The 17,443-nt window shown below is 50.2% G+C and overlaps 1 protein-coding gene across 4 annotated transcripts in view; it reads left to right on the forward strand.

Annotated features, from left to right (window-relative positions):
- Window positions 1-17,443, forward strand: part of DAAM1 (dishevelled associated activator of morphogenesis 1) — a 98,974-nt gene that overhangs the window by 54,289 nt on the left and 27,242 nt on the right. For all 4 annotated transcript variants that reach the window (XM_074820900.1, XM_074820898.1, XM_074820901.1 and 1 more), the window contains 6 exons: window positions 11,067-11,132; window positions 13,764-13,858; window positions 15,700-16,033; window positions 16,505-16,615; window positions 16,733-16,836; window positions 17,268-17,334. In XM_074820900.1, the coding sequence (XP_074677001.1) occupies window positions 11,067-11,132; window positions 13,764-13,858; window positions 15,700-16,033; window positions 16,505-16,615; window positions 16,733-16,836; window positions 17,268-17,334 (777 nt within the window). The remainder of the gene's footprint in view (window positions 1-11,066; window positions 11,133-13,763; window positions 13,859-15,699; window positions 16,034-16,504; window positions 16,616-16,732; window positions 16,837-17,267; window positions 17,335-17,443) is intronic.

Genomic DNA, 17,443 nt, shown 5'->3' on the forward strand with positions numbered 1-17,443 from the left:
CCTCTCTGCGATGCCCTCGTGGCCGAATTTCTCAAGCTGAAAACATGCACAGACATCTTCCCAGTGCCGAGTTACATTTGCTTTTGCTCCTGCGGGCATGCAGCCCAAGCAGCATGAGGTACAGGCAGCCTGTGAAGTGGCCAAAATCACTCTTTTTTCACCAGCAAACTGAAGATTTTTGTCCCTGTATGTTGGCGCAGGAGTTATTTCCAGCTATCTGTGCTGGGACTCTTTTTCCCTTCCAGCCTTGGCAAAAGCAGAGATCCTGCAGGGCATACTGCAATGGGCAGAAATGAGGCAAAAATCCTCAATCTCACAAGTAGATGGAAGGAGGCCTGTGAGGGAAATGCCCCCAACTGGGGACATGGACCTGTTGGAGTGGGTCCAGAGGAGGCCACAAAAATGATCTGAGAGCTAGAACACCTCTCCTATGAGAAAAGGCTGAGAGAGTTTGGGTTGTTCAGCCTGGAGAAGAGAAGGCTCTGGGGAGACCTTATTGTGGCCTTTCAATACTTGAAGTGGGCTTGTAAGAAAGATGGGGACAGACTTTTTAGTAGGACCCATTGCAATAGGACAAGGAGTAATGGTTTTAAAAGAGAGTAGATTCAGATGAGATATAAGGAAGAAATTTTTTACAATGAGGGTGGTAAAACACTGGAACAGGCTGCCCAGAGGGGTGGTAGATGCCCCATCCCTGGAAGCATTCAAGGTCAGGTTGAACAGGGCTTGGAGCAACCTGATCTAGTTGAAGATGTCCCTCCTCATTGCAGGGGATTTGGACTAGATGACCTTTAAAGGTCCCTTCCAACCCAAACTGTTCTATAATTCTATGATTCTGTGATTCAGTTCCCAAATTCGCTGCTGTGTCCCCTAACCTGGTTGCAGGAGTTGGCTTGGCAGTGCTGGTGGTTGCCTGGCCCCGCTCGAAGGGCGCTTGCTGCCATTAATGCCTCTTTTCTCCTGCTGTAGCAATGGCACCAGATTTTCCAGCCGCGTTTTAGGCCAAGAGCAGGCTTACCTTGCTCATGTAGGATTAAGTTTTAAGCCTCTCATAAATACCCCTGAAATCCCTGTATTATTGTTAGACAGAGGCCTGCCATGCCCGAGATTTAAATTGGAGGGGAGAAGAGATGTTAACAAATTACAGGCACTGGTCTGAATCGACAAGAAAATGGGCAGGGGATGCTCACTCGTCACTGCCTGTTGGATAAGCAGAGCTGTGCTCCAGTGCGTCTGGATAAGGGAAGACAACGGAAACTTAAATGAAGCAAAGCCATGTAATTATTATTGTGAGTGGAGATTACACACTATCTAATCTCCCAAGGAGAGGTTTAGATGGAGCTGATGGTGCCTCTTGCCTATTCCAGTATGTCCTTGTGCTCACGGCTTTTTAAAAACCGTGCTGAGAAACTCCCTGCTCCTGAGGGGTGTTGAAGGAAGGAGCCACAAAAACTCCCTGTGGCATCCTCAGAGGTCCGCGGAGCAGCTGCCCATCTGAGGCTGGATCCTGGCTGCTGTTCTGCTCTGGTCCTTGTTCCTCTGGCTGCTCTCAGCCACTCATGATAGTGTTTTGGTGAGCTGCAGAGCCTATGTGCCACTGCTTGCTCTGAAGGAGATGTGTTGGTAGAGACAAATGCTTTTCTCCTGCTTTTTAGTTAAAAATGAGCGAGACTGTATCAACAAAGGCTCCAGCAGTGGAGGAAGCCAGGAATCACCTGGGCTGAAGAACATGTCTGTATGCATGGCAGGCTCTAGGCAGTCCTGTTCCTATGTGATGAGGACCAGTAGGCAGCAGAAACATTGGTGGCTATCCCAGTGGCTTGTGTAAATTTTACCCATGTACCTATTTTTTTATGAAGACAAATCACCTACAGAGTAGCCTGGCATTGAGGAAGGCGGCTGGGCTTCTCTAGTTGAGAGCAATGGCTGGGTTTTGGCTGGGGCAGTGGAGCTGAGACAGGGCAGGGGTCCTACCTTGGTTTGGCTGCAGTCTGAGCGGCGGTGATTTGGGGAGTCCAGGATGTGCCCAAACCCTTTAGCCTGCCTGTGTTTAATAGCAAGTCGTCACTTGAAATGCTGGTAACACCCAGTTTCGCCTGGTGGGTCCCAGGGACTGGCAAAAGTAGACATCAGTCGCAGGCAGCTGCCTGACTTACCAAGGATCCAAAATTGACCCCTGAGCAGTTTTTGCTTTTTCCTTTGCTGCCAGTTTTGGCTCCTGTTGGAAACAAACTCTTAAGAGTCAGGTGACTTTGGTCAGACTTTGAGTCCAAAAGCCCCAGTTTGGGGCATTCCTAATTTTTAGCATTTTCCCCATTTTCGTGCTGGTTGCAGTGCCCCCCACCACAATCACAGAGACCAGTTGCAACAAGCTCCACCTTGAAAGAGCAGCACAAGGCAGGACAGAAACACTGCCCAGCCTTCTCCTGGGGATTTTCCTCAAAAATCAGTTTTGCTGGGCTCCAAAATATCTCGCGCTGTGGCTGTAGCCTGTGCAGCCAGGGCACTCCCCTGCCTCCATCAACAGCAAAGGTGTGTGCAGCACAGAAAGCATCTGAATATCTGTCCTTTCAGTACATTCCCTGCTGCCGTGTGCCATGTCTGGCGCTTCTGCTTTGCCGGCGGTGTCATCAACCACATGCGGTTCTCCAGAGTGCATCCCTGTTGTTGCATGTTTTATATATTCCCATGATTTGGTAAAAGGTGACCAAAATGAGACATTTTGTTGTGCTGCGTTGTTCTGGAAAGGGACCTGGCAGCACCTGGCCTTCGCATTGCTCATTGAGAGGAAATAAGGGAAAACCAGCTATTCCCCAGGCATATTTCCTCCCCTGGAATATTTCTCCCTGGCCTGCAGCCCTGTATCCTGGTTTCTCTGCCCTGCAAGCAGCTGTTTCTATCCCAGCCCACAGTACCAGCTTGGCAGGGCGAAGGTTTGTCTCCTTCATTCTCCATCCATAGAAACACTGGGTCTGATCCCAGCCCTGACCCTCTGTGGAGCAGGGGGATGCACTAGATGAACTCCTCATGGTCCCAGCCTACCTGTATCACCCTGTGATGCTCTGGGGGCTGTGGGGGAAACAGAGAGTTAAAAAGATAAAAAGCGTCTCGTGATGGGGGCTGGCGAGTCTGTCGGCAGTGACCCGAACGGGAACTGAGGTCTGCATTAAATCCAGCAGCCGTGCAGCGCTTGGGTCAGGATTATTGGAGAGATCTTCTTTGAAGTCATCATCCCCCTCTACGGCTGTAATAAAGCAGGAAAATGTGAAGGTGGAGATGCATTAACAGCAGGATGAAATCTGCTTTTAGAAGTGGTATTTCTGGATGATGACTCGTTTCATACCTCATCCCGAAATATTTCACTCCCTGCTGGCCCCGCTCTCCAGGAGAGGATATTGCTCGGAAGCACAAGGAGGAAGCAGGAGGGTTTCCAGTTTTATCGTTTCTTTGGCTGCGGGTTTGCTTCAGTGGAAGAGGGTGGTTCAGGATGGCCTTTCTCAGGAGGCCATTCACCAAAGGGAGTTAATAATTAACACTTTGCATTTATTCTGCAGCACCTCTTAATTACAGGAGGTTTGGCTCCTGCCAGCCAATGTACATAACGTCAAGCTATTAAAGCAGCTTGCCGGGGAATTTTTATGAGCCTCCAAATATGGGTGGATAAGGGGTGTTCAGGCAGAAGCTCAGCATAAATAACCAAGTGGAAAGGATTGGTAGTGAAAACCAGCTCAGGCAAATGCAGGATCTGATGCTGCCCCTCTCCCTTTTGATTCAGCTGAGCTCTCTGAGCATCTGTAAAGCCAGGGTAGGGGAAAAATGACCTGCAGGGATGCCAAGTGATGCTGCACTCTTTAAGCTTGTGTTGAAAACCCACTGGCATCACTTAACGCTGGGTGTGTAGCTCTCAGCAGTGTTAAGCTGTCCCCTGCAAGCAAAACTTACATCTAAAATTTCCTCAGACATCAGATATGAAACCAGGATCCCTTCTCATTGGAAGGCAATGATGGTGCGTTTACAGGGGAGAATGGGAAAAAATGTGATAAATAGGGAAATGAGTGATGACTCTCCGGTAATACTATTTTTCCCAGCCAGGCAGCCTCTTTCCTCTCTAACTGCACCTTCCACTCGCTCCCTCCAGAGAGCTTCGCTTTCCAGCTCACTCTTCCACTTGTAACTGAGTCCTGCCCCTCATTCACGGGGCTTGTGTTTCCATCTATTGCCTTCATTTAAAAAACATCAATTATTTTTTAAAAAATCAAGCAAAAAGCTGCAGCAGGAGAACTAAGAGCAAAAGCTGACAAAGATGGCATGCAAGGGGAGGAGGAAAAAATAGCTCGGCCTTTTGCCATGCTCCTGGGTCACCTGGGATGGATGAGAAACATTTTATGGCCCCTGAGTATCCTGATATACTTGCCATTATTGCAGCAACAGGTTGAAATATCATCTTGGGTGTCATTTTCTCGAGCTGACCGAGAGAAACAGTCTGTTTGCATGGCTGGGGGTATTTTTCAATAGGAAATGTTTATAGTTTTTATCTTTAAAGGTAATTCTCTTTTTAGTTCCAATCACAACACACTTTTGTTTAAGCGAGGTTTTTCTCCCTCTCCGGCCAAAAAATGCATCTGTTAGCAATCTTTTTGGATTTTAAAGCGAAGCTTTTCAAACAATGAACCAGCTGACTACGAAAGGCATCTGGTCATGCTATATTTGCTTATGGGGAGCATAATTTTTAAACCCTGGGAAAACTGTACAAGGGCATGTGTGTATTTGTAGAGGAGAGGATATAGGAAGTGTTAGCATGTGGAAAACCAGAGTGGTCTGGGATGAGATGGCTCGGACCCCAAGATCCCAACTCGGGGAGAATCTGATGAAGTTACAGCCCTTTGAATCATCACTCCATGGGGAAGCAGCTTTAGTTGCATCATTTGGGTTTTGTTGCAGGGATACCTGGGGGAGCCAAGTGGCTGGAGGCACAAGGAAGACCCAGAGGTCTATGGTGGGCCAAAACCTCTGCTGGCACATGCCTGTCGGCAGAGCTGGGCTGGATTTAAACTTCCCGTGCAGACTGCAGACCTGTTGGTTTTAAAACCCATCCGCACCACTGTCTGCTTCTTTTTTGACCTTGCAAACAGCATCCAGGTGGATCATCCCCGGCAGGAAGGGAGGGGGGGTGTCCGAAAGGTGGTGGGCTGCCAGCTGCCTCCAGCTTTCCCTTGCTTGACGGTTATGGAGCAGCAAGGAGGGGTGGGGAACGCTGTGCAAAATAAAAATGCAATCAGGAGGATGCATAAAACCGAAGGGGATTGCTTCTGGTTTTGCAGCAGGTGCCAAGTGAAGAGGACTGGGTTTTTTAACCCCTTGCTGTGTTTTTTTAACCCCTTGGATCTGGCTGCTGCAAGCCAGCCCTTTTCTTCTGACTTGGTTTCACCTTGAAGGATCTAACCTGGTGTGTTGGACATCAGGCAGCTGGAGAACCCAGCCAGCTGCCCTCCGGGGCGCAGTTATCCCAGAGCAGCTCCAGATCCAACACCACCACCATGGGCTGTGAGTGTGGGCAGGAGGCTGTTGGATCAGACGGAGATGTTGCCTGTAGGCTGGGCATCTAAAAGGTGTCACCAGAAGCTTGATTTGAAAGCACTGAGGAGCTTCACAGGTGTCTTTCTCCCCACCCCCATGGGGACACTCTGCGAGCAGAAGAGTGCATTGCTCCTGGCAGCTGCATTCCTGCAGGTCAGAGCAACAGGAGCTCATGGAGATGCACCTTCCATGTGTAAATAATGGTTCCCAAATGGGGCCAAGACTAGCCCGTAAACGGCTTTCATGCCACAGCTGGCTGAGCCACCAGCTCCTCTGTGCTGCTGCCCAGTGTCCTGAGGAGGGTCACTGGGAAGAGCAAGGGCACTTCTGGCTGTGGGAGCTGCTGACACCCCAAGGGGCAGACACATGGGCTGTGGATGTGTCAGGCTTGTCACCAACACATGGCAGGGCTGGGGAGCTTGAAATCTCCCCAGGAAGAGCAAAGGGATGGCTGGAGCTGGCAGTTCAGTGACCTTCAGTTGGAAAAGCTCCCGCTAATGAGGTGTCTTGACTGGGTGCTGCTTTCCCTGTGGCATCTGGCGCCGACAGAGGGGATGGAGCTTGCTCATCAGGTTCACACCACGACAACCCCCCACCACTGCCACCGAGGTGTGAAACAGCCAAGCAGCAGCATCTATCAGCCCGGTGCATGAAGCCCAGGGGTGAAGGGCAGCAGAGGCAAGGAGGAGGTGCAGCGATGCGGGGTCGTAGCTGATGTGATTTGTATTTTTGCTTGGAAGGAAGAAGTGGGTGTCAGGGGGAGTGGGTAGAAAATGAAGGAGGGGGCAGGGCAAAGATTGCCCTTGGCTGCACGGCTTTAGCATTTCCTAATTTTTACAGCAGAGCATGTGTGTCCATTGGGGCCATTTCCTAGAGGACAGCGAGGGTTGTTGATGCAGATGTTACAAATGAGAAGGGATACCTGTCCCTGCACTGTGCAATTACAGCCATCAGCCTGCTGGGCTGTCAGCAGGGTTCCATCAGCCCTCACTTCTGTGCTTCTTGAGAAGCAAGCGAACACAGGAGAGACCTAAACACAGCCCAGAGAAGAAGAAATTGGGAGATGTTTGTGTCCCTGGTGCCAGCTGGACGGAATGCGATGGAGCATCCTGGAGAGCTGACAGCGGTGGTACTCTGCTCCACATCTGAGCGCCCGTTGTCAAAGGCAGGCTGCAAAACTCACATGCCCAAAACCCACCCTGGCTGCTGAGAAACCATTTTACAAATTCACCCTTTCAACCCGTGGTGCCCTGGAGAGGTTCCTCCCTCCTCCTGCCTCTGAGCAAAGCCTTGTGAGTCACTTCCCTCCAGGCTCGTCGCTTTGTAGGGAGATTTCTTTACCACCACCGAATGCACTAAAGGACACTTATCAGTGTGCTGTAGACCATTAGCCACAGTAATTACCACTGAGCAATGCCAGGGGAAGCCGTGCCCTGATCTTTGCCTGCTTTATTGTGCAGTCTCCCTTTGCCTGGGAAGCTGCTTTCCAACGAGCCTGCCCGGCTGCTCATCTGAATTAATGAGGTTCTGCTGCACTTAATTGAGAGTGCTCTCTAAATTGGGGGTTTCAGGGAGGAAATGCAAGAGCCCAAGGGAGCAGAGCAAAGGGAAATATTTATAATGCAGCACGTTAATTATAAATGAGCAGTTTAGCCAATTTTGTTGTTCAGCCTCCCCTCCGCCCCCTCCGGAGACCTTTATTTTTTTGCTCCACCGCTTCTTTTCAGCCCTAAACGAGCAGCAGGTCCAGATCCCTGCCTGCCTCGCAGGTGTTCATACCACGCGGGAAGGTCCTGGAATACGGGATGAGCTGGCCCCGCTGCCTTCCCACCCCGTTCCTCAGCACGGGTTTTGCTCCCTGCCCAAATGTCCTGGCTGGGTGCATCTGAACAACTCTTGGTGCTGTGCTGTGGTGGGGATTTTGACACCTTTCCCAGTTGGTGTCACTGCTGGGAGCACTGGAGGGAGAGGGATGCTTCTCTTAAGAGGTGCTGATGGTATCTCAGAGTGATGGGGGGACCTCCAGTGATGTTTCCAGGAGGCGACAGGACCTGGTCCCTTTTCTGACCATGTTCAAGGCGCATGTGGGTGCCATGACTCCACCGTCCCCCAGGGCACTGTTTTCATGCCAGCCTCTAAATTGGGGCAGGAAAACTGAGAAAATCACAATCTTTGCCCACAGGCTTTGCAGGGTTTGTGCAGAGCCTTCACATGGCAGAATGTAGGATGGCTCAGAGGGGTGGGTTGGCAGACATGCATGGGGCTCATGGCTCCCAGCATCCCTCCCTTCTTCTTCGGTGCCTCTGCTACATGTACGTGCTCTCTCCTGATTCTGGTGCATGTAGACAGTATGCTGTGTATGAAAGTGTGTCCCAGGGAGGGGTGTGCTTTTGCACACCGGAGCAGATGGGAGTGTCCTTTAGGAAGGCGTGAGATTTGAGCTGAGAAACCAGAAAGACCTGGCTGCCTGTGTTAGATGGGATCGTCACCGAACAGGAAGGTGGCATGGGCCTCACCCCAGCTGCTTGGCACCTCTGAGGAAAGATGGGATCATCCAGCAGGACAGGTGGGCAGCGCTGAATAGGGCTGGCACCAAGAAACTGCCCTTTGGTTGCAGGGAAATAATGCAAGCAATGCTCTGCAGATTGAACCTGCCATCGGGTGCAGCCTGACCTCACATCCCCACGTCCCCGTTGGTGGTTGGCCATGGCCAGTTCCCCATATCCTGCTCCCACCTTGCTCCCAGGGACTGGTGGTCCCACCTGGGTTAAACAGATAGCTCTAACCCAGAGGTTGCAGAAATGATGTGTGTTTCCCTGGGGTGACAAATACTTTGCAAAATATGACAGTTTACTTTGCCCACCCCTCAGGAGAAGCAGAAGGTCTTCCTTCAGCTCCACAGGGGGTGGTGGTATATTTTGTGTCTTTCCGTTCTACTTGTAAATATAAATTACACCCCTGTTTCTCAAGCCTCCTGGCACCCTCCTGAGCATCTTTGTGACAATCTGGATGTCTTTCACCAGGCTGTGTGTGAGCGGACATGCCAGCTGCCAGGATTCCTGCAGACATGGCAGGTATTTCTCCGCACAATCCAGTGGTGGGAAGCTCTGACTGACCAGACAGCCTCAAGCGGGTGTCCTCTTCCCAGCCCCTTGGGAAGACATTGGGTTTCCCCACCACAGTGGTAACCTCCCCCTGGCTATGGCTTCAGGTGGCCAGACTATGCTAGCAGGTGACAGCCCCTGCATGTGATCCCAGACGTGGCCAGAAATGAGTCAGGATGGGCAGCCAGATGTTCCCGGGGAGGATTGCTTCACCAAGTCCGTTTGCCAGCAGATGGCAAGAGGTCTCTGCCCCTCCATCCTCTTGCCTTTGCTGGAGGCGAGTGTTCAGGAGAGGGGAAAGTGGAGAGAAGCCAGTGCATCCCATTTTTCCTGGCTGCAAGAAGACCAAAGACATCCTTGTCTCTCTCCGTGAGGCTGTGTGTTGCATGCTCAGCCAGCAGATGAGCATTTCCCTTTTTTTAAGCACTATTTGGACAGGATGGGGATGGTTTTATTTGTTGCTGGCAAAAACTAATTGTCAGAGCATGACTATGAATGGACCTCCATCCACACAGAGGCAGGCAGTGGGGCCTCCTTCAGGTTTATTAGGTTTGGCAGTAGCATGGGTAGGACAGATTTTTTTTGTTATTTTTCTAACATTGCAAAAAAAATTCTTGCTCTCTGCTGATTCCCACTTGGGTGAAAATAAAATCAAATGTGGAGGGCAGGTGAATCAAGTGTTTTATTCAAAACCTCGGTTCTTGGCAGGAGAAGGAGGGAAGAACAACCCAAATTATTAAAGCAGAGGGAAGGGAGGGCTGAATTCAGTCTTCTTGCTCAGGAAAGTTACTTTATTTGCTTTAAACTTTACCAGATCTATAGAAGATTTTTAAAAAGTGAGGCTTGTGGATGTGCATCTGTCAGTGGCAGCCTGCCCGAGGGCATGGACAGCTACTGGGGTGATCTGATTACTGCCAGGATGGATCACACCACTTGGAGAGGGCTGGAGGTGGCACGAGGGTGGACGAGCAACTTCTCTTGGCCATCCGCATGTCACAGGAGATGCCCAAGGGTCTGCCAGGTCCCTTGTTGCTCCTAAACTTCCTTTGTCCCCATCCTGGAGCCAGGCACAGTGAAGGGTCAGGCCTGCGGGGATGGGCTGCTCTGCTGGGGGGGAGCTGGGTCCCATCCACATTACCTATCGCTGACTCCTTGTTTTCTCATCTTGGCAAGCTGCATCTTGGGAAGTTTGGATGCATGAACATTTCCCACGTATGCCTCTTGAACCACAGTAAATATTTGGGACTCTACTTCTTGGGCTTGCTGAAATCAGCCGGAGGATCAGTAATTGTCTGCACGCACAGACGTAGGAGCAGAGGAGTAGGTCATCCAGCTCCCACCATCTCAGGCGATTGCGGTGTAGGATGACCTTTGCAAACGTCTCTTAAAGTTAGGGAATGGGAAAAGCCATGCAGCAAGTTGGGCTATGAACTGAAGATGGTTAGTGAGGGGAGATGCCTGGGATTTGTGTAGTGTTGGTTGACTCTACAGCCTAGACCTGCATGGCGTTTCTGCTGTGAACCCTTTTTCTTCTTTTGGTGTAAGTTTTTAGGAAAATACAGGGGACGAAAGGGTTGATCTTGAAGTATTCCCTCAAAATCTGCCTACTTGCTCCAAGCAGTACTTGGGGATACGCAGTGTAATTTATCTGAGCTGGGCTCAGAGGTCCTTCAGTCACATCCTACAAGAACATGGTAGAACCTGAAAACCCCTTGTGAGTCCCACCAGATGCAGGGCATTGTAGACCGGATGATGAAATGAGGCTGTGCACTTTTCAGTGTCATAGATCATGGGCCCAGGGGTGACATCCTTTAACAGGGGACTTTGTCAGGTGCATGTTCCCTCCTAACAACTAATGAAGCCCCCAGAGGAGTTGTCTGTTGTGTCTGGAGCCTCTCTTAGGACATTGGTAAGTCATGGCTCTGCTGCAAGAGTGGAGCCTAGTTCATGTCATGTTTATTCACTTTTCATTACCTGTAAGAGACACCTTTTTTTTCCCCCAAAGCACATTCATTGGGGCTGTGCAGCCAAACCTTCAAGGGCACTGTATTGTTGGTACAAGAGAAATCTGGATGTAAAATTTCAGTGTGGTTTCTCCAAAGCTGATAACCACAAGACTGATGCAGTATTAGCGGGGCAAGTTTGGTCACAGGCAGGTGGTGTAACAGATCATATATAAAATATGCTAGTTCAGTAAATCAGGTAATGTTCCCATAGCTGGAGCTCTTGGTGGTGAGCTCAGAATGTAGAAAGTCACGTTTATATTGATATAAAGTAATGCAAGAGCTTAAGGGCACTTCAGAGGTCATGAATGGCAGGGGATGTTAACACTATTTCTACTAATCTGCTGTCTTTGTTTCACTTTTTTGCCCCCTCCGGGACCAGGAAGAAAATAAAGGAGCCACCAGCTGGCCGGAATTTTATATCGATCAGCTGAATTCAATGGCTGCTGTAAGTATTTCCCCAACACTTTGGTGCTTGCAAACCCTGTATGGGGCAGCAGCGTAATGGTGACAGTCTGCGGCATGGCCAGCGTTGTGCCTGTGGGGGGGATGAGTGTTGTAGCCACAAAGTTGTGACCTGGCTGTTTTCAGCCTTTTGAGTCTGTGGACCTCTCAATAATTTGGAGTTGGCATTAGCTTGCAATTTGTCCCAGCAGTTCAGAAACCCCTGATAAAAGTATTTAAGGATATCCTCCATTAGACCAACAGATACAGCTGGAAAACAAAGGTAGTTTCTATGGCAGGAAGGGCATTTCATCTTGCCCTGGCCTGGGAGGCTGGGAGGTGGATGGCAAATAGCAGCTTTCTGTATAAATCCACCAGGCTGGGTTTTAAAGTCCCCATTTGATTGTGCAATGCTGCTGGGCCACCAAGCTGCTGCGGTTGCTTTGAAGCCGATAGCTCCTGTGCTTTTTCATGGATGCCTGCTAGTGTCTTGCTCCCGAGACACCCTTCTGTGCTGGGCAGCCACGGTGAGGCAGGACTCTGCGGGTTGCCTGTCCCACGAGGGATGTGTTTAGGTGTAATTTTATGAAATGCTTTCTTCTCAGCATCGTGCCAGGCAAGACAGAAATAGTGCTGTTTTCTGTAGGAAATACAGTTTATTTCCTGCAAGGCTGCCCAGTTCAGAGCCCCTCCATCCTCACTCCTGCTTTTGGAGGCTGAAGGTGCCGAGGTTCATGGCCACTGCACTAGGAATGGGAGCAGCATGGAAAATGAGAAAGAAAAGTATTTTTCTTTTTTTCCCCCAATGTTTGCCCTCCTGTCATGGGGCCAGGGTGACAGGGAAGGTAGGGCTGGGTGGGGGAGCAGGGACAGAGGGACGAGCAGGGGGCTGCAAGCCAGGAAGGAGTGTGCTGCTCCCCTCTGGGAAGGCACGGACACCCAGGGCTGGCCACGGGCTACCAGCCAGGAAAAGCCCTGAGCCTGAGCAGAGCTTGTGAGCAAAGCCTGCCAAATGCCTGGAAGGTGGCTTTGATCTCTGTGACACACTGCCAAAGAGGAGCTGGGTTAAATGCAGGGGTCAGCACAGCTCTTTATATCTCCTGGGACCCTTTCTCTCTCCTTTGGCTTAGCCTCAGCTGGTGCTGGCGGGGCTCACCCTGACACCTCCAAGGGCCCAGCACCATCGGATGGGGCAGGAGGCACCTGGGGTGTTGCTTTAGCTGTGGCCTTGGCTGCATGAGTTGGGGTGAGCAAGCCTGCATGCACGGGGCTGCAGGCAGCCGTGCTACCCAGGTGGAGCTGCAAGAGTCAGGGTCCCAGCCCCCAGCACCAGCCAGATAGTGAAATTCAGTGTGGGAGATGCAAAGGGCATCCTGTGCACGCAGCCACTGTCCCCAACCCAGGAGCACACTGGTAGGTTACACTGGGAGGCCTGGGAGCGACAGGGTTGGCAGGACCCCCCTGACTGACCCCGAGCGTAGATGCAGCAACCCATCCCCTCCTGGCTGCAGGGCATCCCCTGAGCCCCCCACCTTCTCTGCAGGGGCACATGGGTACCTCTTGGGATGCATGGGTACCAGGGGAGGCTAAAGGATCCACCCCTTCTCCCCTACCCCAATTTAGCACCTTCCTTCTGTGGACCCCCAGTTAGTACTGGCTTAGCCCCTTGCATTCTCACAGCCCCCTCCCGCCCTGGAAACACACCAAGGTTCACATCCTCCGGATGTCACCTGCAGCATCTCTGAGCAGAATTCAGCTGGACACTTGCTCATGACATACTGTGATGCACTTATTTACCTCTTTCTTTTACCAAGTGTGTTTTCTGGAGAGTCATGGGTCATAGGGGACGTGCCAGGATTTACATCCAGAGCCCATGAGTTGTGATGCTCCTCTCCTGAATTGCAGCCTTTCTCTGTGCTCTGAGTCTGAGGGTTGCAGGGGGACAGTCACGAGCAACCTCCAACATGGGCTTGTCTGGATGAGTTGCAGGTTAGCAATTTGGGGTGACACTACTCCTATCTGCAGGGCATTAACTCTGGAACTTAATGATCACACAGGACAATGCTAAGTGTGTCCTCTCAAGATCCAGCTGTCCCGATTGTCTCGGGGCATTGAAGCCCAGCATTTTGCCAGGGCTTGCTGGGGGGTGAGAACTGGTTTGGGGAAGAGAGCACTGGGCTCCTGCAGCCTCGCTCAGGAAATGTTCATTTCCTGCTGCTTTGAAACAAAACCCAAGTGGCCGGGGAGATGCAAGGCCATCAGCGACTCTGCTCCAAAGCCCATGTGGATTGGGGTGTCACTGGCTTGTGATGCCCCAAACACTTGCAGCTTAATTTCACATGTGCTAGTGAGTTGTCTGGGTGCGTGCAGGCAGCGTCTTCAGCCTAAATTGATGCGTTCACCCTGCTGTCCCCAGTCCAGGCCGTCTCTTTGCAGACTGCTGGGGTTTTGTCAAACTGCCCCTTTTCCCGAGTCCTGCGATTGCCATAAGGATCTGGACTTTTAGACTTCCAGAATCTGTTTAGGGTCCCCAGCTCCCATGGCTTGGCACGGCAGGCGGTGGGCACTCCCATTCCTCGGGCACATGCTTCGCAGGGAAACCTCCCCTCTCACATCTGCCTTTCTGCTTTTGCAGAGAAAGTCACTGATCGCTTTGGAAAAAGAAGACGAGGAGGAGAGGAATAAAACAATCGAAAGTTTGAAGACTGCACTGCGGACAAAACCAATGAGGCAATTCCCTTCGATTTCATGGCTTTATCACCACGGTCATGGTTCTTGATTCATGTCCTTTGGTGGGGCAGGGGGTTAAGTAGAAATATAAATAGGGCCTGCTCAGAACAAAGGAGGCAAGGACACTGAAACGCTACTTGCTTTTTTTGATTCACCTCTTGTCATTTTGTTCCTTTTCCTTGGTCCTTTTAGTGACCGAGAGCCACCAGGACCTTCACATCTGTTCAGGCAAATCAGGCAGCTTCTTTTTTTTTCAAATTTGCTTTTGTTCTCATTGGAACAAAATGCAAAAATTCCTTCCAGATTGATTTTTTTTTTTTTAAATCCAGTTTTTGTTGGTCAACCAGGCCCTTTGTTTCAACTTCAACTTCTCTTGCACTTTTTAAAGGAATAAAATCACATGAATCTTCAGGATTTTATAAAATGCAAGAAAAAAAAAATGTTTCTGGGAGGTTTTCATGGGGAGGATAAAGAAAGGGTGGGACTCTTTCTGAATGTCTGTAGTTTTTCCTAAATTCAGTTTCTCTGGAGTCTGCATGCACACATCTGCAAAACCTTTAAGATACCTCAGGTCAACATTTTCTGATGGGAAAATGTTTCATGACCTGGTCTGGTTATGGAAGAAACAACTAGTGCTTGTAATTGCATTCCCCTCTTCTGTTTCTCTTTTGCAATGGTTCTGGTGATGGTACTTGGTAAGAAATTCCCAGGGTCAGGGGTGAGCACCCAATGTCCATGGAACCCTGACGTCTTGGGTTCTGTCTCCCTGCTGTCCCCTGGAAGCAGGGCTGGTATCCAGCCATGAAACTTTCCATAGACCTTAAAAGTGGTTTGTGAGTCTGTCTCACTGGAAGTCAGAAGGATCCAGCAGGCTTTATAGACAATTTTACCTGTTGGACCTGCTTTTGCGCCCAGGGAAGTGAACATCAGATTTCCTATTGACTTTGGCTATAAGAACAGGCTTTGAAGCAGAGAAATCAGTTTTTCCTGAGCCTGCAATTACCCCTTTTGTTGCTGTGCATCAGCATGGCTTGTTTCGAATTAAAATCATCCCAGTGCTGGGATGTTTTTGGTTTATTTGCTTTCCGAGCCTGTGCCTTTTGCCAAACCAGAATACACCCAGCCTGGATGGCATCGGGCAGGGAGGTCCTAAAATGCCTGAGCAGCATGCAGTGTTACAGCCTGCTGTAGTGAATCTGCCTGAGGCACTGCCATGCATTTGCTGTCTGCTTTCTGTTTAGCAGCGTTATAAGTCATCATAAAAATCAGAAACCCCTTAAAATTGGTGAGATGTGCCTAAGGGAGGAGAAGGATGTGGATGGTGAGGCAGGAGAGGCAGCAGGAAGCAGAGAGTCTGACAGGCATCATGGACATGGTCTCGGCTGCTGTTGGGGTGTCTGCAGCTGACCAAGGAGGTGACTCCACAGCTTGGGAGCTTCTTCCAGTCCTGTGCAAAACTGGTCGCAAGCAAGTGAAATTTAGAACTCAGGTTGGGGACTGGGAAGGTTTTGCAGCTGCATGGCTGCAAACTCCTAACCTCCACCCTGGGGCTTGTGCTGATGGCTCGGTTAGCTGGTCCTCTTCCAAATATCCTAGCTCTGGACAACCTTGTGCAGATGATGCCTGGTTGCCTACACTACTGGGCACTGATTAAATGGATTTTTGCAACCCTATCCCTGTCTCTGGGCCATAGGAGTCCTGCAGACTTTCTGCTATTCAAAGTCCAGGAAAAAATATGTAAGAAGGTCCTGGGTTTACAAAAACAGATGACTCAGCCCTGTTTGAGGGTAAAAGGGTCCTTTAGCTTTTGGTTTTAGAGCTAAAACCCCTCTTTCTGACAGGTTTGTAACCCGGTTCATCGACCTGGATGGCTTGTCGTGTATTCTGAACTTTCTCAAAAGCATGGACTATGAGACTGCAAAGTCTCAAATACATACCTCGCTCATTGGATGTATAAAAGCACTAATGAACAACTCCCTGGGCCGGGCTCACGTCCTGGCCCATTCAGAGAGTATTAATGTAATCGCTCAGAGTCTGAGCACGGAGAATATTAAGACGAAGGTGGCAGTGCTGGAAATCATGGGCGCTGTGTGCCTGGTTCCCGGGGGCCACAAAAAGGTACTGGAGGCGATGCTGCACTACCAGAAATACGCCAGCGAACGGACTCGTTTTCAGGTAGGTGGGTCTCAACTCACCCCTCAGCTCCCGAAGTTGGGCATTCGTGTCTCTTCCTCCTCCTGGATACCTAAATGCTTTATTATCTAAATGATTTATTATGGCCGTTTGCAACTCAGATACTCTGGGAATTACCCCGGAACCATGTCTGATGAGGTCTGCAGCTGGGTAAGGAACCCCTTATTTAAGGGAGCACCCACAAAAAAAAATTAAAAAAAGCTTGTTTGTGCAGGGTTGCTGGGATCACAGCTCTGCAAGGTGATGCAACACACCTGGATGGCCTGATGTTAGCCAAAATGGGTGCTGGGGTGGGCTGTGTTACAGCAGGGCAGCAGCTGATGATCCATCACCAGCAGGTTGCTACAGGACTATAGGAGCATCACGAGGAGTTGTTCCTGTATGTGTCCCCTGGCTGTTTGTGCAGCATTGGGGCTGTCACTGGGCATTTAACTGATGCTGTGTGTCTGGCAGACGCTGATCAATGACTTGGACAAGAGCACGGGGCGGTATCGAGATGAAGTGAGCCTCAAGACAGCCATCATGTCCTTCATCAATGCAGTCCTGAGCCAGGGGGCAGGCGTGGTGAGCACCAGGGCTCTTGGAGAGGGAGGTGTTTTGGTGGGTTTGGGTGTTTTCACTTCAGTGAGCTTTCTGGGTGTGTGCACCTTTCTGTGTTGACCCCACAACTGTCTTTTGCAGGAAAGCCTGGATTTCAGACTCCATCTGAGATACGAATTTCTCATGCTTGGGATCCAGCCAGTCATTGATAAACTAAGAGAGCATGAAAATTCAACCCTTGACCGGTGAGTAGTGACCTCCAGCCTGCTGGTTATTTTTGCCCTTGCCTTGCACCCTTGCTTTCTGGTTCCTGGACTTGGCATTTGGGGAAGGCATGTGGGTCTAGACTTGCCCCTTTTGAGGAAATTCTTTGCTGTCACCAGTGAAGGAGGGGAAAACCCCAGCATAGTTTTGCTGCACTCTAACATAGGGTTGATCTGGAAAGGATGTGCCATCAGGGGCCTGGGGGATGCTCTCAGCCCTCCTCCTCCCCTCCTCGTCCCCAAAGGCTCCTTGGACAGACTGTAATGACTGGGAGCTCGAAACTGAAGATCCGGGTGATGTTTCAAATCCTGCTTGTCTCTGGGCCACTGCCAGACTGGCTGCCTGCAATTTATTAATCATCACATTTGTCTCTGCTTTTAACAGTCTTTTTTTTCCCCCTTTCTTTCCTCAGGCACTTAGATTTTTTTGAAATGCTTAGAAATGAAGATGAACTGGAATTTGCCAAAAGATTTGAGCTGGTGAGTATGACAGACACTGGCACTTGATGTCACGGTTCCTTTTAAAAGCCTCTACATGGCCTGAGACATGGGATGGCTTGTGGGGTTTGGACCTGAGTCTCAGGAAACA

This window comes from Strix aluco, chromosome 4 (genome assembly GCF_031877795.1).
Source record: "Strix aluco isolate bStrAlu1 chromosome 4, bStrAlu1.hap1, whole genome shotgun sequence".
NCBI lineage: Eukaryota > Metazoa > Chordata > Aves > Strigiformes > Strigidae > Strix > Strix aluco.